Source organism: Anser brachyrhynchus (genome assembly GCF_964034855.1).
Source record: "Anser brachyrhynchus genome assembly, chromosome: Z".
Taxonomy (NCBI): Eukaryota; Metazoa; Chordata; class Aves; order Anseriformes; family Anatidae; genus Anser; species Anser brachyrhynchus.
This window is the reverse complement of record NC_137697.1, coordinates 71,935,597-71,957,454: the sequence shown is the minus strand read 5'-3', so window position 1 is coordinate 71,957,454 and position 21,858 is coordinate 71,935,597. Positions and strand designations below refer to the sequence as shown.

The 21,858-nt window shown below is 37.3% G+C and overlaps 2 protein-coding genes across 4 annotated transcripts in view; both read left to right on the top strand.

Moving 5' to 3' along the window:
- ZFYVE16 (zinc finger FYVE-type containing 16) overlaps positions 1 to 5,970 on the top strand; it is a 42,561-nt gene extending 36,591 nt beyond the window's left edge. For all 3 annotated transcript variants that reach the window (XM_080574040.1, XM_080574039.1, XM_080574041.1), the window contains 5 exons: positions 924 to 1,004; positions 1,606 to 1,768; positions 2,586 to 2,691; positions 3,108 to 3,272; positions 4,135 to 5,970. In XM_080574040.1, the coding sequence (XP_080430166.1) occupies positions 924 to 1,004; positions 1,606 to 1,768; positions 2,586 to 2,691; positions 3,108 to 3,272; positions 4,135 to 4,296 (677 nt within the window). In that variant the 3' untranslated portion in view covers positions 4,297 to 5,970. The remainder of the gene's footprint in view (positions 1 to 923; positions 1,005 to 1,605; positions 1,769 to 2,585; positions 2,692 to 3,107; positions 3,273 to 4,134) is intronic.
- A 31-nt stretch (positions 5,971 to 6,001) lies between these two features.
- FAM151B (family with sequence similarity 151 member B) lies at positions 6,002 to 20,919 on the top strand. Its single transcript, XM_080574075.1, has 6 exons — positions 6,002 to 6,147; positions 6,237 to 6,362; positions 8,239 to 8,404; positions 11,769 to 11,986; positions 13,606 to 13,741; positions 16,268 to 20,919. Exons 1-6 carry the CDS (start codon positions 6,129 to 6,131, stop codon positions 16,419 to 16,421), a joined length of 819 nt encoding a protein of 272 aa, XP_080430201.1. The 5' UTR covers positions 6,002 to 6,128; the 3' UTR covers positions 16,422 to 20,919.
- The last annotated feature ends 939 nt before the right edge of the window (positions 20,920 to 21,858 follow it).

Here is a 21,858-nt window from a genome sequence, read left to right as displayed (position 1 = left end):
ACTTTTTTCGGCTTGTTTTTAGATTTTTTTATTATAGCTTGCATTTTTAGGCATAATAAAATTTTTTACATCTTTCAAAATCCAAATTTAATGTGTGTGAATTGTGCAATATGTTTACAGACTAAACAGCCTGTCTGAGTAAAAGAGTGTACGGAAGTACAGTATGAGTGAATCACTCTTATACAGCACCTAGCAAACTGATGAAACCATGTGTAGTGAAGAATGTAGAGGTACCTTTGAGGTTTTGCAAACAATACATTTGCATTGCATAGCAGTGTATCCAGGCTGATTATTTGTGCTTCTCAAGAGTCATTAGTTGCAGGGGAATTCCAGGTTGGTAAGGCTTTACTCTTGCCATCTCTGGCGTGAATTAGAAATACTGTTCTGTGCTTCATTAAGCGTATCTATTTAGTGTGCTTTTGTTTGAAGTGCTGTATTTGGGTTGACTGATCCCAAACTAACAAATATATGCAAAAGTTTGTAGTATGGAAATTCATGTCATCTTTTCTTTGAGTTGTTTTTAGTACCACTGAAAATGATCTAAGCTTCAGGAATATTTTCAGTTAATAAGTTAAGTTAAATTTAAAACTTACGTGGCATATATGTTGTATGTTTTAAAAAAGAAAAAAAACACAGCACAACACTGTTCCATTAACTGTCTCCTCTTTGTATATTGAGCTTTGCCAGCTTGCCTCTTACCCATCTGCCAGTATCTTACAAGAACACTGTATGCACTCATAATGTAGCTTAACAAAAGTTTTTTGCCAAGGTCCAGTGTTTTGTACTAGACTGTGACTAAGCGATTGCTAGTGATACCTTTTTTTGTTTGCCCTCTTAAAAAAAACAACACTGTAAATTAAATGTTGGTAATGACAAACTTCAGAGATATGTAGTGATATTTACTTTCTTTCTACTTTTTCTAGTTACAGGTGCAAGTTTTGTAGTGTTTAACGGAGCCTTAAAGACATCTTCAGGATTTCTAGCTAAATCCAGTATAGTTGAAGGTAGGAATTTTGTCCTACATGTGTTTTTTGTTTTTGTGTTGTTGTTGTTGTTGTTTTTTGTTTCTAGAGGATCTGGGGGGGGGGGGGAAGAGGAGAGGGGAAAAAAAAGGCAGTTTTGTGCAAGGTCTTTATTCCACAGTAAGCAAAACTTTTTCAGGACTTCTAACTTGTAGAAAACCTCTTACAAACAAGTCATGCACTATAAAAATACACGCTAGTTCATCTGTTGGTTTTATTACATATTAAGTTTTATCTCTCTTCATGTTAGCCCATACTTGAATTTCCTTTATGGCTGGCTGTATCTTGAACTATTTTCATTGATGTACTGATGAAATGCATGTATTGACACATAGATGCCAGATACTTGTAAGATTAGTCTACTGGTCTTTGCTCTGTTGACTAGAAAAGCTTTAATTACTACTTCTGTCATGTAGCATTTAATGCTGTTGTTGGGTATAGTGTCCAAATTAGGACTTGATGTCTGTTTATTAGGGAGCTGAGGGAGAGGGCTGGTCTCATTAGAAGTTAAGCTAAGACTCTACTTTAAAGCTTTGCTACTTTTTCTGTAGATAAATGATAATCTTAACTGATTTTCTTCTAGATGGACTAATGGTACAAATAACACCAGAAACGATGGAAAGCCTACGCCAGGCATTAAGAAACAAGGAGGACTTTAATATAACTTGTGGCAAAGTGGATGCAGAAGGCCTAAAGGAATATGTAGATATTTGCTGGGTAGAAAACGAAGAAAAAACAAACAAAGGGTAAATGTATTAGCAAAACAAAGCATCTTACAGAATTCTCTTGTTCCCTGCTTGAAAATATCCACCTTTTATTTCTTGAAATAAATCTAAGGTATTTTTATTCAAAGAAAGTGTTCTACTAAAAGCTGTAACGGAATAGGACAGTAAACTACCTGCTAGCCTGTAGATGTCACTAGCAGAACAGTTTAGCTTGTGTTCACCAAAATTAATACCGTTTTCGATGTACAAGAAGTGTGTGTGTGAACCTGTGGAAGTCCTCTATCAAATCAGTTATCAATTTAAGGATGCAGTTAATCTCTTCACGTTTGGGGGAGGTGAGGTGGCTTGCGAGCGCACAGTACTGCTCTTTGCCACTCACTGCTTGGAATGCCAGCATTCAGTAAAACAAAGTAAGATGCAAGACATCCTTACTTAATGTGTTTTGAACGGTTGTTTATGCATCTTCAAACTTTAATTGTACACTGCTAACTCAAAAACTTGCTTTGTGTTAACCGAGTTATTTCTCAGGACCTGGGCTTGACTTAGTATGCCTTTTTCTGTGGTTTCATTGACCAATTAAAAAGGTGCCTTACCTAAGATGGTTTATAGTTTCTTAAACCCATATGATGAGGCTTTTATCGAGTAAGTGTTGTTTGTTCCCTATTTAGGATACTTTTTTTTGTAGCTTCCATATTGATGTGATGCAAATTCTGTATTACATTTTGTTATAGAGCTGTTTAAAAAGCCTTTAAGGATAACTAAACATTATTTTGTAGATTGGAAAAAGTTGTATGAAATAATTTTTTTTAATTATTAACAATGCTATTATCTTCCATAGAATTCTAAGTCCAGTAGATGGAAAATCAATGGAAGGAACTCAGAGTGAAAAAGTACCACACAGCAGAGACTTTGAAAGAGAAGGAAAAGTTCTGAAGTGCACTGAAGTTAGTAAAGTACATTGTACTCGAGCCTTTTTACTACCACTTAAAATATTTTAGTGTTAAAGAAAGGGCTATTAAATGTTACAATTAAAGAATCTAACTTACCTGGTATATAGCCATACTGATTTGCAAACTGTTCTCTATGATTCCTTGATAAGCTTACATACTTTACAATTTACTCCTTTTCAGAGGAGGATAAAAGTCTACTATCATTGCTAATTAACTGTGAATGTCTAATCCAGATATTCCCATGGTCACTTAAGTATTATGTCTGAACATGAAATGTTAGAATAATTTGCCAGCAAACAAGCATTGGTATTTATAGCTCACTTTATTCTGCATTATATTGAATAACTCATTTTCTTACTTCTCTCGTATAACCAGGCTGTTGTCTGTCCTTATCCTTTCTATGATTTCAGGTGTACTATTTTCTAAAGGACCATGAACTAACCAGTCCTGTTCCTCTTCAGTTTGCTAAAGAGATTGCGATTGCCTGCAGTACTGCTCTTTGTCCACACCTTAAAACCTTGAAAAATAATGGGATGAATAAGATAGGCCTAAGAGTTTCTGTTGACTCAGATATGGTAATCTTTCAACTTTTATTGCAGACACTCCATTTCAACTGAAATCTTTCCTGTGAAGACCTTGGATCTCTTTCTGAATGTTTCTGGTTTTTTTGTCCTACCCCAGATCCAGATTGAGGATGAAATTTCATTTAGAAGCTGACTTAATGACTAGTGGTTCATGAAAGGAATAGTCTCATTTTCTGTTTTGACCCATTCCATAGTAGCTGGTTGCTATAAGCTATCAGTTATTCTCTGGTTCTGACTCTCTCTGGCACTCATTTGCCTCCAGGGTGAGTCAGTTTAGAGAATTACAGAGTTAATTTTCTGATGCTTTTCTTTAAGTATGTAGTTTTCTGCTGCATTAGCTCCCAGTTCAGTAAGAGATATTTGCTCCAATATTTCTACATCAGAAAAGGACAGGTTTGCCTAGTTCTGTCCAGTATGGATGTCCCTCAAAAGTCTGCAGAACTCCAGTATTGAAATAAACTTTGTATCTGAAGGTCTTATTCTATGTTACACTTCCTTATCTATTTTGAGGGAAGCTGTAAATGTACTCCTTAAATTCTAATTTTCAGCAATCTATTTTGAAATTTATCTGTTAGTAACTGTGGTCCTGGAATAAAATCAGATAATCCTTGGACAGAAGTCTGAAGCAGTCTGGGTTGCCAAGGATTTGTGGCCTGGTAAACCTAGGTAGAATGTTGCATGTTTCTCTGGCAAACCTAGTAGTTCATGATTAACTTGAAAACCTACCCAGTTTCCAGTGTTTGAATGTTACTTTGTCACTTCATGCTAGGTGAACTACTGTTTTACCAAAATACTACACATTTGTGTCATCTTAATTACAAAAAATGTTAAAATAGATGTGTTCTCATTCTAGGTTGAGTACTTGGCAGGATCCGGAGGTCGACTTCTTCCACAGTACTATCTGAATGAATTGGACAGTGCTCTGATTCCTGTGATCCATGGTGGGATGTCAGATCCTACAAGTTTACCATTGAAAATGGAATTAGTATTTTTCCTTATAGAACATCTATTTTGATGAGGCCACTTACTGGCAAGATACTGATTTGCTAGCTCTGAATACCAAAGTTGTAATGCGTCAAACACTAAAAATGATAAAAGTTTTTGAGACTGGTTTTGTTTTAATGGATTTTCGTTAATGGATTCTCAAACTTTTTTTTTAAAAAAAGCACCAACTCTCAAACTCTTGCTGGTTACTTTATGACAAAAGAATTGTAGTTTTCAATGTTTCCTCAAGTTCTGAAATTTTACACTTAATACAGGTGATGAAGAGGGCAGTCTTTGTCACCTCTTTACACAATTGTAGCGTTTACTTTGTGTAGTGTAACTTTAAGCCATATTATCTTGCCTCTTAACCTCAGATAAGTATTAGAGAAATTGCTGTGGTTAGGTCTAATCTCAATCTGAAGCATGTGCTTTCCATGTGCATATGAGCTAAACACTGAAGTATACTTAGCTGGCACAAAACTGTTTTCTTGCCATTTGAGATTCAAATATGCGATCTGTAGCTGACTGCAAGCTTCATGTGTCAGTGCAAATATAAGTGCACACTTTTTGACACTTGTCTATGATCAGCACAAGGAAGAATTTTGCAGGTATGTTTATGAAGACTTTGTAGTTGAAGTCCTGAATTACTAGGATATTATGCTGGTGCTTCAGGAACATATGCTTCTGAATTCCTTTTTATAGAAAACTGATTTCATTCTTGTATTTATAAGGATTTATCTAACTTAAATGGATGCTATTTTTATAAATACTGATACTTTTTTCCTTTACTCTGTTCAGAAGTCCTGATGCAATTTGACCTTTCAAGGATTAATAAAAAGCCAGATTACCTTTGCAGTAATCTTCATGTAGCAATAAGTAAGACAAGGATTCTGCAATACTTTTTCTGCTTCCATCTACTGCTTTTGTCACCTCTTGGTAGCCACCTTTATTTTCAGGGACAATAAATGTATTGTGTGAATTTTCATGAACAGATTGCTTTAGTATACCTGCGGTTCTTGTATAGTATGTATTTTTGATATTGGGTCATTAAGATCTATTTATGTACTTGTGATGCATGTGATTTGTACCAAGGTTCAGTGAACCAAGGTTTGATAACTGTCACAACTGTTTACCAAGAACAGAACCAAAACAAAATCTGTCCAAGGTCTATATTGTTTTCAGTAAAAATGTTGGTACAGTTTTATGAGACTATTAAAACGTTGATGCCTTCTTGATGCTCATAGGGGATATTTCATGTTTTTGTATCAAAAACAATTTGTAACTTAACAACAGAGCTGATTAGGTTAACCATGCTTTAAAATGCAAGTTTTTGGAAGGTTTCAGGCTTCATCAACATCTTGCTGTGGAGGATACTGGGGATACCTCTGAGCTAATTCTTCAAAGAAGCTAATTCTGGAGAGGAGCTGAAGACCACAGGAGAAGCAGTTGGGTGCAACCAAGCCATAAATGGACAATAAAGGAAACAACAGTGAGGTTGAACAGTAGTTTAGAAATGTAATTAATGAGGGTGGAGGTGGCTTTCCTGTCCCATCCTACGAGGTTAGCTTTACCCCTCTCTGGGCTCAGAGGTCACCAAAGGTGCCGGTCGCCTCTTGCCATCTATCCTGTTCTAACCCATTGTAAGTACTGATCACTAAAAGTTAACTGAAGGTTACCTCCTGTTTAAATAAATACAAACGTGTTACGCCTGTGCACGCCTTGCCTTTTTTTCCTGCCGGGGGGCACAGCCCTCTGCTCCCGGTGGGCTCGGGAGCCGCGGCCGCCCGCCCCACGGCGCGTCCCCGCCCGGCAGCCGGGGCAGCCTCCGCCTCTGTCGGGGCGGGCCCGGGCCCGGGCGAAGAGATGGCGGCCGGGGCGCCGGGTGAGCGCTGCGCGGCCCCGCCGTGCCCCCAGCCCGGTCCCCTTCGTGGGGGCCGCCGCGCTGAGGGCTCGTCCCGCTTGGTGCCGCAGGAGCGTGGGGCGAGGCGGCGGTGGAACATTTCCTGCGGTGCGGGCGGCTCGCCCGCAGGGACGGGGCGGGGATCCTGTGGTGGCATGCGGCGAACAGCCGGCGGCGAGCCCGGGAGGCCGCCACAAGTAAGTGCGAGCCGGGGGCACGATCCCGTCACCGACCCCATCGCCGCCCCTGGGGAAGGGGGGTGCGCAGAGGCGGCGGCTGGTGTGGGAGCAGCTGGGGGAGGCGGCGAGGGGCCCGCTGCTTTCACCGGCACAAGCTGAGCTTGTCTGGAGCACCTTGCAGAGGGACGCAACATGTCTCTTTCGTCTCCGTGAGGACAGTGGGGAATGCAGGAGCTGTTTCCCCTGACGTGGCAGCAGTGGCTGTATGCGCAGGCTGGGGGATGAGAGGTTGGGGAGCAGCCCCGCGGAAGGGATCTGGGGGTTCTGGTTAATGGCAGGTTGGACGTGAGTCAGCAGCGTGCCTGGGCAGCCAGCAGGGCTGGTCGTGTCCTGGGGAGCATCGGGCACAGCCCTGCTGGCTGGTAGGGGAAGGAAGGGATCGTCCTGCTCTGCGCTGGGACAGCCTCACCTCCAGTACTGAGTATGGGCTTGGGTGCCACAACGTAGGACATAAGACATTTAGTGTCCAAAGCACGACAACAAAGATGGTGAAGGGCCCGGAAGGCAAGATGTGTGAGGAGCAGCTGAGGTCCCTGGGTTTGTTCAGCCCAGAGCAGAGCAGGCTGAGGGGAGGCCTCATGGCGGCCTGCAGCTCCCTCACGAGGGGAGCGGAGGGGCAGGCGCTGAGCTCTGCGCTCTGGGGACAGCGACAGGACCCGAGGGAACGCCATTCCCATCTGCGGATGTGCTCTGGAAAACAGAAAAAAAATGAAGCAACCTGTTAAAAAATCTGTCAGTCTATCCATCCACCTGATGAGACTCAGTATCAGTTCTGTTAAAAAGCCAGTAGCAGGCGGAGTAAAAAAGCAGAAGGGAAACTACCATCACTTTAAAGCTGGCTTTGCTTTGGGCACCTTCCCATCAAGCAGCAGCCAAAGTGCTGGGGGACGAGTGCTTGTGACAGCTTTGTCAGGGATGTACGGCAAAATTTGCCCAGTCTTCTAGAAGCAGTTAGGGATTCTGAGTAGTTTTGGCCTCGTATGGATGAATCCTCTTCTAGGCCTTTTTAGGATGGTTTTAAATTAGGTACTGTTGCAACACATAGAGTAGTATTTACTGGATTCTACAGGACAATTTTGTTACTACTTTTTTCCGGTTGTTTTGTTCCAGGTAATTAAGTATTTCAGGTTATTTATGAGCAGTATGTTGTTGTGAATTTTAATCTATGTGAACATTGGAATATATGTGATGTTTTTGATTTGCTTTTTATCAATACAATTATCATCATCTTTTTTGTAGTATTTCCATCTAAGTAACCGTTTTTATTGAATTCACTGCAAAGCTGTTAGCACTGTCCAAGCTCTCAGATACCTCTCATTATAGGAAGCTGTTATCAAGAGCTTGCAGCCTTCCTAAGATTTCCACTCATTTGTGTTGAGCTTCAGCTATGATTTTCATAAAGTTCTGGCTCAAGTGAGTTGGCCAGTTTGGGGAATGAAACAAAAGGAATCTGACACTGTCTCTGTCAGCATTAAAATCTTCTGGTGACTTTTCTTTAAGAAGCTCCAGAACTTTATTTTAAGTGAAAAAGATTTGAAATTTAGCAAGAGTGGATTCACATTTTGGATATTCATTTTGCTGTTCCTCAACTCCACTGCAATTACTTGGCTAGACGTGCTTTCAAAAATCAATTTGCACTTGCTTGTAGATTTCTAAAGTGCCTGCTGACTGAACTACCCCAAAAATGCATCTCTGTTGCTTCACATAGAGCAACTCATAGTCACTGATCTTTGTGGGGAAAGCGTGCACAGTCTTCCCAATAGTTGTGATTCTGAAGCAGACACTGGAGCTGTTGGATTTGCTTTCTCTTACAGCACTCATCTTTTAATAACAGGTGAGGTTCACATGATAGAAGCAGATGTCCTTCTCCGTGGTGGCATGGAAGGAAACGGAGACCCTATCATGGCTCATCCGCCTGAAACAGACAGTGACATCACGTTGCAGGAATGGCTAAATGTGATTGTCAACACAGATAAAGGCATCAAGTTGGATTTTAAGAGGTATTTCAAGACAAAAACATTTGTATATACTACATATACATATATATTTGTATATATATGTCATTCTTACTAATTAACAATTAACAGTTTTACAGGTAGTGCTATGTTTTGGTGATCATAAACCAAACCTTTTCTGATTGTGCAATTTAGAATTATTCCTCCCTTACTAAACAGTAACCGTAGTGAATCATAGTCGGTATTACTGAATGCGTTTCAAGAATAGAAGCTTTAAAGTGTTTTTCACCACAGATGATTTCATATTCAGTCAAGTTATTACCGAGTTGCCACTGAGCAAAATTTTCCCATTGGGAAAGTTGACTTGGTAGTGCCTACCTGGAAAACTCCCACCAGTTTTGTGCTTGAGCAAATAAATTAGGAAAGACGACCTCTCGGCTGGAAGTCAGAGTGGCTGCCAGGCTGCAGATGGGGCTGAGCACGCTGGGTCTCTCTCTGCCCAGCGGCATGCATGTCACTCCCGCTGTCCTCCAGATTTCTCAGTGGTGTTCTCTACTCTGGAAGGGGAATGAACGTGTCAAGGCTGTTTAAGGAGCTTCTGAACAGCTTGTTGAAAAGTTAGCTCTGTTCCAGGCCTGCTGAAGGTCATATTGATTTAAAATATATATATATATATATATCAGCATATATCATCCCATATCAGCATATACATCTTTCTTTCCAGAACTCTTTATTTATTTTTTTTTTTAAGGAAAGGACTTCTGTTCCCTCACCAGCTCCAATATTAACAGTCTGTTGGAAATTTCTCAATTCATGAATTAAATATATTCTTTTGAATGTCTGATCTCTCACCATGCATGATGCAATTTTTGAGCGTGATTTGTAATACAGTAAAGCTTTATTACTGTCAGTATGGTAAGTTGAATGTATATTGAAGTAAATTCAGTTTCTTTGGTCTAACTTCTCAATTTCAGCTTCAGACGTTCATTTTCAATTTTAACCATGCTGTTTCCTTAGCTTTATTGGAAAATGCACCTGAAAAGCCCATGGAATTGCTTGGAAAAGTTTGAAATTGTGTTCAAAGTGAGATGTGATTTTCAGATGTAATCTCTGCAATTCCTGTCTTCAGCTTTGTCTGATTATCTGTGTACATCAGTTTTTGCAGCAGATGGAGAATCCAGCTGCACATTTAAAGGAGCCTTGGTATGTTATAGACACAAAAATTGCTAGGTAGCTATAAAATTTGTACCTGTTGTTCTATGTAATGTAATCACAGTTTTCATGTAAAAGTTCATGAGAATACAGAAAATGGGGGCAGACTTTTATTGTTACAGAGTCTCTAAAAGTCAGCTTAGACAGGAAAGGAAAATGATAAGAGAAGTAGAGAAGTTTTCATTTTTTTTTTCAATTCAGTTTTAATTATTCCTGAAATTAATTTAAAAACTGTTGCCTCATTTTTTCTACAAGGAGTTTCTGTCCAAGTGCAATGATTTTTTTAAAAGCTTTAAAAATTATATTGCATTATAAAAGTCTGATTGTATAAAAGCATTTAAAAAATACAAGCACACAGTGCAGATGCATTCAAATGAGTGACACAGAATTTGATGTTCATTTGGACAATATTTCTTTGTGTACCATTGCTGAAGTTTTGAAGGTTACTCCAGTGGTGCTTAAAAAGAAATATTTTCTGTATTTCTACTCTGTGAGCTTGATTAATCACATAATCACATTTCCTGTTCGAATTAATGTATTCTGCAACAGGACTTCAGAGTCACATTTCAAAAATGCCAGAATCATCTAAAGTGGAGTCAACAATACATTTTAATTTGTTCAGATTTATTCAGTGCTGTGGAATAAAAATAGGGCTGTTAGTTCTTTTTTGTGTGTTTGTCTTGTTTCCGAGGGATGCTGCTTTATTTGTTTGTTTCTCTTTACATTATCATGCAATTTACAGCAAAAATGAAGGCAGTCTGCTGATTTGGAGAATCACCTGCATATTAGTTCTGGGAACATGTGAAGTGTTCTGGCTTCATAAGATGTGAAAAATACTTAAACCAATAATGTTCATTCAAGCCATTACTAGATTTTCTCTGGGAAAAAAAAAAATGAGCCAATGGAGCCAGTACTTAATAACTGAAAGTGCTGGGTGGAATTCCTGACAATACGCAGTTTTCTCAACAACACAAAAGTTAAAATGTACAAAATGACTTTTCACAGTAAGTAACACAGGCAGCTCAGGGTACACGGCTGGCTGCCATTCTCATGTCTGGCTGAACATCCTGACATGATTCATCTGACCTCATCCTGAGCTGGGTTTGGGAATAGCTTGTTCCAGAACCAACCTTACAAAATGGTGAGAAGGACTCACAGGAGAAAACACAGGTCCTTGATATTAATAAGGAAAGCACGACTCTGACCATAACAATTTCAAATTCCTGAATGTTACATGGAATGTTCATTAATTTGGTGAGTGAGAAAAATTATCTATTTTCTTGGCATTCAGTCCCTTTCCCCATTATTCTACATTTCCTTTTTTTTCTTTTTCCACAAAACTTCTGAAAGTTTTGTTAGGATGGGGAAAGGTTATAGTTTGCTTTCTAGCTATGCTCTTTCTTTTGATTTAAGCGAATAACAAGAATAAGACCTAAGACATTTTGTTAAATGATTACAGGAGGTTTCTACATTGGTTGCTCAAGTGACGACATCGCATACTTAATAATTATCTATAGGATGAGCATCTGATGTGCAGACCATGCTGCCGTTGGTATGCCACACTTCTGAGCTATGGGAATAACCACTACCAGGGTTAAAATGTTCAGATGAGTGCCCTTTCAGCCTGTTAGTTGCCTAAAATGCTCAGTTTTTGTCTTTTTATTGTCCTAATACAGGTGCATCATCTTGCACAGATATGAAAGTAATTTTTGGTCTGTCAACTGGATTTGAAATAGCTATCAGTGGACAAAAAATGTACCATTTTAAGCTAGGTTGAGAGAGACTGCTTTTAGCCTTCAGATAGTATATAAGCCTCAGGAACATACTCGAATAGGAGAAATAAATTTAAATTTATGACAGCACTTCTGGCTTTCAGGTATCGTCAGCCCAGTTGTCTAATCTGATTTAAAATGTTAGTCAGAGCCTGCTGTGGCTTCCTTTACTAAAATCCTTACCAAGCATCCAATAAAGTCCAAGTCTTACAAAGCCTCATGTTAGAAGAGCCATGAAGTACGAGCCATGAAGCAGTTCATTTTGGGCAGTCACCTTGTGGTAGAAAGGCTCCTCAGCGTCTGCTCAGATGCTGCCTGGGTTACGTGGGGCGTTTTCATCAACTTCCCCACCTGTACACGCACAGTGCCTTTCCCGTCCTCAGTCTGGTAAGGCATCTCACCTCATCTGCATGTTGCTGGCACAGTCTAGATGCCGTACAGCCTTCCCTGGAGCTTCTTGAGTGTGTGAAGCCGCATTTGAGGCGACCTGTTTGGCTCAACGCAGACATCCTGCCGGGACCGAACGGGAGTAGCGCTGCAGTGGATGCGAAAGGATTCCTTGACACGGTCACTTCGGTTTTTCCGGACGTAACCTTGTCGCTGGGGTGGACGACTGGATGGCACCCTGACGAACAAAATAAAGGTAAAGATAGAAAAGGTAATTCATGTGCTGTATAGCCTACTCCCTTCAAATTAATTTCATAGTTGATTCAAAATAAATCGAATGCCATCTTGTCAGTTTGGAAACAGTAGTGAATATAAGAAGAATTATTTTCTTTCTTGATGTATATTTGATAGTGTGTTATGTAGCAATTAGTTCTGTCTTTGAGTTGCAATGGAACTGTATGAAAATTCTGTGTTTCTGTTAAAATAAACGGTACTTTGTTCTTCTCATTCTCATGCACTGCAGAATTTCTTGGGGACAAACTGCTTGAGTTCTTTTTCAGGTGGTCTGCTCCCTGAATCCTGGCAGGATCGGAATGGTAATCAGAATTCTGGCACAGTTCCTAGAGAAAAAATGATTAGCTGGAAGTTTTAAAACCTATGATTTTGCTCTTTCATTAGATAACTGAAATCAAATTGCTGGTCAACATTGTTTTCAACATTTCTATTGAAGAATTGAATTTGTGCAATAGATTTTCTGAGTTATTGATGTTAATAATTTTCTGAAATCTCAGTTTTGTGAATCTAATTGCAGTTTGTTATTGTTAATCCCTAACTAAAGTTTAAATCTGGAACGTGTAAACATTATTTTAGGATCTTTTCTACAGGCATCCTCTCATCATTCTCAGAGCTGTTTTGTTGGGATTTTTTACTGCAGGGCCCATGCATTTGTATGCAATGACACAGTTCCCACTAGTATCATCTGGGACAATGACAAAATTATACACCGTTTCAAATTGCTTATTGTTTATTAGCAAGATTTAGTATTTCCTTATGATGATTGTGTTGTATGTTATAGAGACTTTTTTTAACTTGTATGTTCTCCGAAGTATTATCAGTACAGTAAGAAGTTGTTGGAAATGCACATAAGAAATAATGTACTGAATAATCTTTTTTAATAAATCTAACTTTATGTTCATTCAAAACTTCAGTTTATGATGATGCTAATTATGGATGTACTGTAAGACAAAAGAGAAACAACTTATTTGAATGTTTACAACTGCAAGTTACTGTTTGCCCAACAAAACCTTTATTTAAAATTTTGTGCTTTTGTAGGCTTTTCAGTAACTACATTGCATTAGAGTAATTGAGCAACAAATGATTAACTGATGTTACTGAAGTTAAGATTTTCATAAAGTAAGAGAAAATTTAAACAGCATTTTATGTCCAGTGCTTGTAAAAATTTCAGCAGCAAGCACTGCAAGTGTTTTAGATTGCCTGTCTTCTAGCATTTAATGTGTTGTTTTTTTTTTTTCTTCGTAATGTTTCTGTTTTTCTTAGGGCCACAGTCATGTTAAAACTAGTACATACTGAAGTCAGTGGCAACACATTTTTAGAGAGAGAGCAAAGATACAGTTTCCTGGACATTAAAAATGTCACATTCTTTAGCTTTATCCAAAATAACACTGCAGTTAATGTAAATAAGTTTCTTTTTCCATGTTGGTATTGGGACATTGACATTTTTTATTTATAATCATTTGGTGATTTCTTTTTTGAGTTATCTGATTTTCACAAAACCAATGTTTGCTCTTGTTTTGTCTTGCAAGCTTACCATTCTATAAATCATCATGTCTTTATTTTAAATGGCCTTTGTTGTAGGCTATGACTGGATGATGGTGAAAGAAATGGCTCAGATATGCAGTACACTTTCCCAGCCTGTTACTTTCCCTGTAAGAGCAGCATTAGTACGACAGTCAATGTCTGAGCTTTGTTGGTTAATACAACAGTCAGACAGGTAAGTTTGAGGAACTTCCTTCAATTTTAGCAGTCCTTATTATAAAGGTACATATTTGTTATATTAAGTACAGCACATTTATATGTACATGCTTATCCCAATTAAATTGAAAATATGTTCTTTTAGCTTATTCCTTTAGTTCCTTAACTCCATCAGTTCTTCAATTGTTTTATCATCCAGGACTAGTCAGTATTCACTTCTGTAAAATAATTAAATTTCAAAAGCCTCTTTTAAAATTACTCTTTATAGTTAATGAATCTTTTATAGGATTAATTGGATTTATAGGTAATCCAATTCCATTACATGCATTTCATAAGACTAATGTAGTTAAATAGACCAAGCAGTTTGATGTTGCAATTTAGAATTAATGAGGTTTAGTACTGACATTTTATATATTCCTTGTATTAGGTTACTTGTATACTATATAATAATGTGCCATAAAAACATCAAAGGTGATTTTTGAGTTGGAATTTGTTTGTTAACCTGGGTAGGAAGCTGGGCATCACCCAGCTCTACCCCAGCAGGACTGGAAAGGGAATCATAAGGGCAAAAGTGAGAAAACTCATCAGCTAAGATAAAGACAGTTTTCTAGGTAAGAGGAGGGACAAAATAAAGCAAAACCAAGAAAAACAAGCAATGCAAAAGCAATTGCTCACCACCAACCCACTGACGCCCAGCCAGTGCCTTATCAACAGCAACTCTGGCAAACTTCCCTCCACTCCCACAAGTTTTTACTGCTGAACGTGATGTTGTGTAATGAACATTGTTTTGATCGCAATTCCAAAACTTACCCCATACTGATCTGCTATGAAGAAAATTAATTCCATCCCAGCCCAAACCAGTGCTACAGAAGTTAGTAAGTTTGCTACAAACTTGTTTTGATTAGGTACTTGATATATATTAAGTGGTTTCCAAACACCAAGTTATACTTCCTTTTAAAAACTGTTCTTATAAACCCATAACAATTTCGTAGCAAACATGTATTTGCCTATTATAGAAGAAGAATAAAATCTGCTTTATACACACTGCCATTTACTCATTTTTTCACCTACTCTGCTTACCTACACTTCAATAAAGTTGCTCCTTAAGCACTAACCAAGGTCAAAGCACAAACCAGAGAATTTTATACAAATAGTTTCCTGAAAAATTTCTAAGTAATTAGTGAAAATAAGGCAGAAAAATTAAGTGTTTTTTTTCATGTTAACAGTGGAGAGTTGAGAGATGATTATTGTAAACTGGGAAATTCATTTCTAAATACTGTTATGTTAAGGATATCTTCTTTGATTTGTGTCATTCTCAAATATTTCTTCAATGTATAAAAGCATAATTCCCACTGAAATAGTAGGATTTTCTCTTCACCTCATCCTTAAATTCCCATTTTTTTAGTGGCATTAGAAGTCAGAAATTCCTGAGCTGGCTTTGCTGACATACAGCTACACTCTGATTTACTTCTGTTTTAAATTAATACAGTTTTATTAAACAAAGGGAAAAAAAAAGAAAAAAAAGTTTGTTATGTGGATATTATGGACAGTAATGCTTTTTTTTTTTTTTGAAAAAGTTATAATAAAGTCTGTGCAATTAATGAGAAAAGCATGCATGATATGGTATGGAAGATGCATCCAGTTAATCAGATGTCATCACTATGCATCACATATGTGAGAAAATGTGAGACTGATATCACCAATTGCCTCCTATTTGCTGTTATAATGCTCTGTAACTATTGCTCTGTAACTCTGTAACTATTTATTACTTTATCAAACTTAATGTTCAGCCTGAAATTTCTTTGCTGGATATCTGCCCTGGATTGTTTATTTTATTCCTTGAGGAACAGTTCATACAAGAACCAGGCTAGGTATAAATTGTGTTGGGTAATGGACAACTGTCCATCTTAAAAAAATTGCAGTCCTCCTTGGGAAGTTCTAACAAATTTAGTTGTAGTTGCAAGAACTTAAATTTTACTAGAACCAAATTGTGTGATTTTCTTCATCTCTAAGGAAAAAAAAATGTGGTAAATGAATAGGCCTTTGCAAATTGTCATTTACCTGCATCAAATAGAGGTTTATTTAGAGGCTTGCAATCATGTTCTTATGCTAGCCTGTCTGTCCAAAGCATTCTGTAGGCTCCCTGTGCGAACTAGTTTGAGCATGTGTTGGAGCATGCCTGCTTTTGGAGTAGCATTTTCAAGAATTGATTTTCCTGCTAATTGTAAGTCATTGGGGTAATAAGACAAGTATAGAGACTATCGGCGCAGTTCCTTGTAGCACAAATGCAGGGTGGGGGAAGATGATTTTCCTGGACGTGAAGGGGTAAAGAGGACAGGGATGTTAAATTCGGGTAGTTCATAAATTTTTGTTGCTTAACTTTGAAATTTAAAGGAGATATTTTATTGGTATGTAATTTCATTCCTAAAATTAAGATACCGTAGTCCTGACTATTTTTAGAAGCATATTATTGCAATGTCTTTCTGTCTCATATCCTTTAAATTAAGAAAATACTCTCTATTTTTTCTCTCTTCTTTTTTTATAGGTACAGCCTCACCATTTGGACAGGGAAACAAGATGTGTATTCTGTAGAAGATTTGCTTTACATCCGAAAAAACTGTGATAAAAGTAGGGTTTACTATGACATCTTAGAACCACAAAATTCTGAATTCAAAAAAGCCATAGGAACAGAATGCTGAATATGAACCCCATGAGCTGAGACCTTGTAATACGTAGCCTCTTTAAACATGAAAACTTCTCATTCAGTGAACGCACCCGTGGTTATTGAAGAAGTTTTTGTATAACTTTTTTAAAAGGTTTCCCAAATAGGTAATGCCTCTTTGATAGGTCAGAATTGTTACTTGCTCATCATATGCATCTCCCCTCTCCTTCTAGCACTTGTTCCCTGCAAGCATATAAAGAGGAGAGTGTCCACAGTGCGTAGTTGTGGACCATGATAATTTGCTACCAACTGCTTTTGTGTAAGCCAGTTATGGGACACTTGATGTCTACCAAAGAAAATAGTTCACACTTTTTACAGGCAGACAAGGATTGAGGTTGTAGTAAGTACAGAGACATACAGTTTCTGAAAGGTTTTATTTTGTAGCTCATCCTGATACACTCAATTTTTACTGCTATCATAATAGAAAATTTTCTCAGTCCTAGTGAATAGAAGATTCTGATTGCTGGGTGGGGGATCCATGATGCTGCATGTTCCAGGGAGATAAAATAGTTATTTTTCCTGAATTAAAACTAATCGAGTTCATTGAAGTGTGACAGTCATACCTTTAGTGGCTTTCCTCCATGCTTTCCGAGCCATCAGCAGCATGGACTGTGTCCCTGGACTGTGAAAAGCTGGAGTTGTAGCTGTAGCTGAAGGAGGCACTGGGGCAGAGAGAAATGGTGAAATGAACTATAATTCTGACCTGTACTTAAAGCACATAGATGGATTGCAGTGAAGTATATGTCAGCTACAGTATTAAAAAGACCTCCAGCAGTTTATAAGAGAAGTGCTGATTGTTCTTTCAGGAGTCTTAAACTAAATTTTAGGTGTAAGAGTAGCTATGTAAAATGTTCTGTTGTAGTCTTTTTGAAAGCCAGAGGCTTTAGGAGTAAAATAGCTGTACAGTAATTGGTGCTTACCACAAAAATTGTACATTTCTGTGATTGTACAGTTATTTTCTACATTCCCCTGGATTGGACATCTCTTTGATTCACAGAATGCAATTTCAAAAATTTTCAGAAGTTAAACTTTGCCTTCAAAAAAAATAAACTCATTGCAACCTTGTTTGTCATCTGCAGGAAAAGGCCTAATTTAAGCATTTTTTTGCCTCTCTTCCGTCTGCATTTTATAAAATGAATGGCAGTAACCACCAAAAGGTCAACTTCATCAGTGTGATTCCTTTTGATGAATTGGGAGAAAAGATGTATTGTTTAGTTAACTATGCCAACACGAGCAGGTTTGAACAGATTTATCCTCTTTATTCTTTATAGCATCTGTTTCTATTAGCTTTGTGGTAACACTTTGCTATTGCACTGGAAGAAGAGGCATTAACTATTTCCTTACTTGCCGTAACTATGATAAATATTTTAAGTACTTCAACGACCCTTTTCTAATCCAGATCATTTTGACTAACCCAGCTTTCAGGAGCTATTACCTGAACAGGCATGAAAGCAGATCTGATGATGTAGTACACTCTTTTGGATAATGACCTTTTCACTTTACTCCTTTTCAGGGAGAACAGGATGTTTGACTGACCAAAGCTCCCATTAACCAAAGTTCTGGATGCTGCTTTGAGTCTACAGTACATACAGCAAGCTAGTAGGAAATAGTATAATTCAGGTTTTTTAATACCTGAAGCATTAGGAATTGTTAAAACTGATTAAACTATTAAGTAAAAAACGTTATCAGCAATTGCCAGAAGTACTTTTAAGCATACAGGCATTGTAGAAGAAATATCACTGAATAATATATATGGATATGAATAAACAGAGACAGTCAGATACAATTAAATGAAGACACAGTCTGGTTACCAGAAAAATCAATTAAGGTAACAAGACATGTGAAAGTAGATTAAACAAAGTGCTGGAGTGAATTCTGTGAAGCGTTCTTGCAGTGACAGAAGGGTTTGGCAATATTCTGAAGTTGATTATTCTGTATGGATTATCCTATAAATCTGAATTTCTCTGTTTTCTTTTTTACCCATGTATCTCTGTTAGTTGTCCTGCAAAGGGGCTTGGGTCCTGGTCTGACCTGCACACAAATAAATTAATTTGAATCTGTTTCTCTGTTTTCATGCTGCTCTTCCTACAAATACTCTCCTTGTAATATCAGAAGTGTTAACTGTGGGCCTGGCAATAAGATAGTAAAGATGAGATGAAAGCCAGTTATTTATTCTGTTGGAAACAGGTATCTATGACAGTTCTGTGTTGCTCTAGCTGTTGATGTCTCCTTTTTTCTTCTGCAAATGATCTATTCCTTGTCCTTAAAACTTTCTTTAGGAGCCTTCTGCTTGAGGATTTTTTTTTCTCCAGCAGTGTTACTTAATGTCTGTTATCTTTCAGCCAAGTTTTTAGACATTCTTGTCCTTGTTACATGACAAACCTGGTTGACTTTAATGGATTAGGTATTGTTCTGGATATCCAGGTGAGTTAAGTGATTAATAAAATGTTTCTAATTTACTTAAAATGTAGCTCAAGCCATATATTTTTCTGTGAATTTGATGGAACTTACTAAATAGATAATATAATGTCACAGAAGAAAGGTTGCATCGTTAATCCTCCATGACTACTCAATGAAATTCAGAAGCAATGTGTGTAATGACTAAAGCAAAACAGAAGCTAGTTTTCTGAGGTTTGTGTTTTTTGAATGTACTGTGGAATCTAAGGAAATTCTTTAAAAACAGTTGAATTAGTTGAATCAGTTTTGGCCTACTCTGACTGAAAAGAAAAAAAAAACAACAAAGAAAAAAAAACAACAAAGAAAGAACCTGTCTTTTTCTTCAAGATTGATTAAAACCTTTTTATTTATCAGTCAGCTGTCTGTGATTAAGCCATTTGCTAATGTTATCTCAAATTTATTTTGCATTTAACTTTCCATTAAACCCTATTTAATGTTATTGACCTCAAGCACTTGTGATTTTTATTGTGCTGCTTGGAGACAGAAGAATTTGATTCCAGCACCTGGTGCATGTTATCTTTTTTCTATCAGTAGGGATTGTGCAATAGCTGCAGGAAACTATATGAACCTTCTGAGTCCCCTTGTGTGAATCAGGTTAACATAAACCTCTACTTCTGCAACCCGCCAGCAGGAGTTGCCGTTACAGATTAAGAAGACAGAGAAAGTGAATTACAGAGAAAGTTTTTGTACCTCATTGAATAATTTGGTGACAAAATAGTCCCTTCCTTTCCTTTCTTTCCTTCATTTTTTTCTGTAAGTAAAACTATAGTAATAGCAGTTAGCAGTGTTGTGAAGTTCAAAATGCTTGGGCTGTTTTTTTTTTTCTTTTGATTTTGAAAGGGTTTTGAAGAGGCTAGTAGAGTATTATGAAATGCATCCTACACTACATCCAAATTCGGAGGAGCTTTTCCTTAAATTTCCATGTTCTTCTAAAATTTCTTTCAATTTATTTTAAAATTTATTTGATTTTCAGAGAGTATTTATTTTAATAAGGGTAAAACTATTAACAAAATGATATTAGGAAGTGTTGTGGCACTTGTTTTAAAGAATTTTTTTTCATAACCTTTTGTTAATTAGAAGTTGTTTTCTACCATGAGACGATATTGCATATCTTGAAATTTTAATTGAAAAGTAATATTGATAGATTTTTGATGCTGTGTTTTGATGTTTGTAGACTATTATTCTTTAATCTGTTTGTCTTTTGTTACAGTAATACCTGTATGTTTATGCAATGTGATTCCCTAATGCCTAGGTTTATCGTCTATTAGTTTGCTATATTTACTGACAGTTTTACCAAGAGTTTTATGTACAAATCTTGTACGGACCTATGTGCAAAAGCGAGGGCTCCTAAATAAAATCCAAGCCAGAGTGTTGTATGAGTCTCTACTTCTTTGCCTCTCTTCTAGCGCTTTGATGGTTGAGCTCCGGCAACTGTCTTTGCAGTGAAGTAAGATGGTAATACTTTCTTCTGGATGCTGTTATTCCTGACTTGTCTTTTTCCTTCAGATCACTGTAATTATTGCATTATTACCCTTTCAATGTGGATGAAGAAAATACTCACTACATACTGCAGTTACTCTTAATTGCAGTAGGACAGTAAGGTCCGTGTTCCCTTCTGCCAGCTGTTCTGCAGGAGCAGTAACTTCTGGCAGATTGGTGCAATAGGATGCTGGGGATAATAACATCTTACACTGCTGTAGCAAAGTTTATTCATTAAAATCCACAATAAAGAATTACCATTTTTTATTGTGCTTCCAATAAAATTGAAACTATGTTAATCTTATCATCTTCTGAATTTTGAACATGTGAATTTTCAAGGCAAATAAATTTGTTTTTAAATATCCTTATATTTTGGTTTTGTTCCCTTGAATTTTTCAGTGGTCCTTGTATCATTATAGCTGTTGCCTTTGACACCCAGTTGCCATTCCTGTCATTGTTGTAACATAGAAATTGCATCTGCAAATTTGTAATGTCAGTTGGGATCTGTCTGAGCAGAATTAAAATATATTTTTTTAAAAGGTGTTCCAGTTATTGTGTTTTTAAAATGTACGTTCAGGTCAAGTTTTTATTTTAAAATGGACTAACTTTTTCAGAGAGAAGTCTGTAACCCATGCGATTTTTGGCAGGTTGTAGAAGTGCTTTAATTGCTAACTGATGCCTTCAGGGCAAAAAATACAGGAATTAATTACAGTCTATCAACATGCAGCTGCATCTGGAGTTCAGAAATTTGGGAATAATCTGGACTGTTTGCAATTTTTAAAAAGTTCACTCTTCAGTCTAAGATTGTAGAGTTTTTTTAAACAGCACTTAAACCCAGCTGAACATAACGTCACATAAACATAACATGTTTAACATGTTATAACATGAACATAAAGTTTTTTCCTACTTAGGCCAACACCCCTGAATTAATCTTAGACCTACAGAGTGGTGCTAGACAGAGCCCTGTGCTACAGGAGGTTCCATCTTCGTGGTTATATTTAAAACAGTAATTTCAACTTCACACAGATTCTCAGAGTCCTCTGGTACTTTCTTAAGTGTTGAAATGTTAACACCTGATCTTCCTAAATCCCAGTTTAAGTGAATTATGTCCTGTCTAAATTTATCCTTCCGTTTCTGCGTGTTACAGCACTCACTGATCGTATTTAGTACTCCAGAGGAGCAAGGGAGCAATACAGATGGAATAAGCCCTGATTTGGCGATGAAGTTCCAGGCATTCCTTCCAGAATATATATATATTTTTTAATAATTTAATGGCACTTTTCACCTACTACAAAATAAATATTAGCACAGAAAACAGGTGCAAAATTAGTTTTAAGTAATTGTTTGTAATTCCTACAGTTCAGTTCTTATAAACTTTCTTCTTCGTTGCATTTTAACAGATCTGTGCAAGGAACGTGTTTAAATGAAGACTTTGCACAAAGTAACTCAAATGTTTGTATCAGTAGAGTTATTCAGCC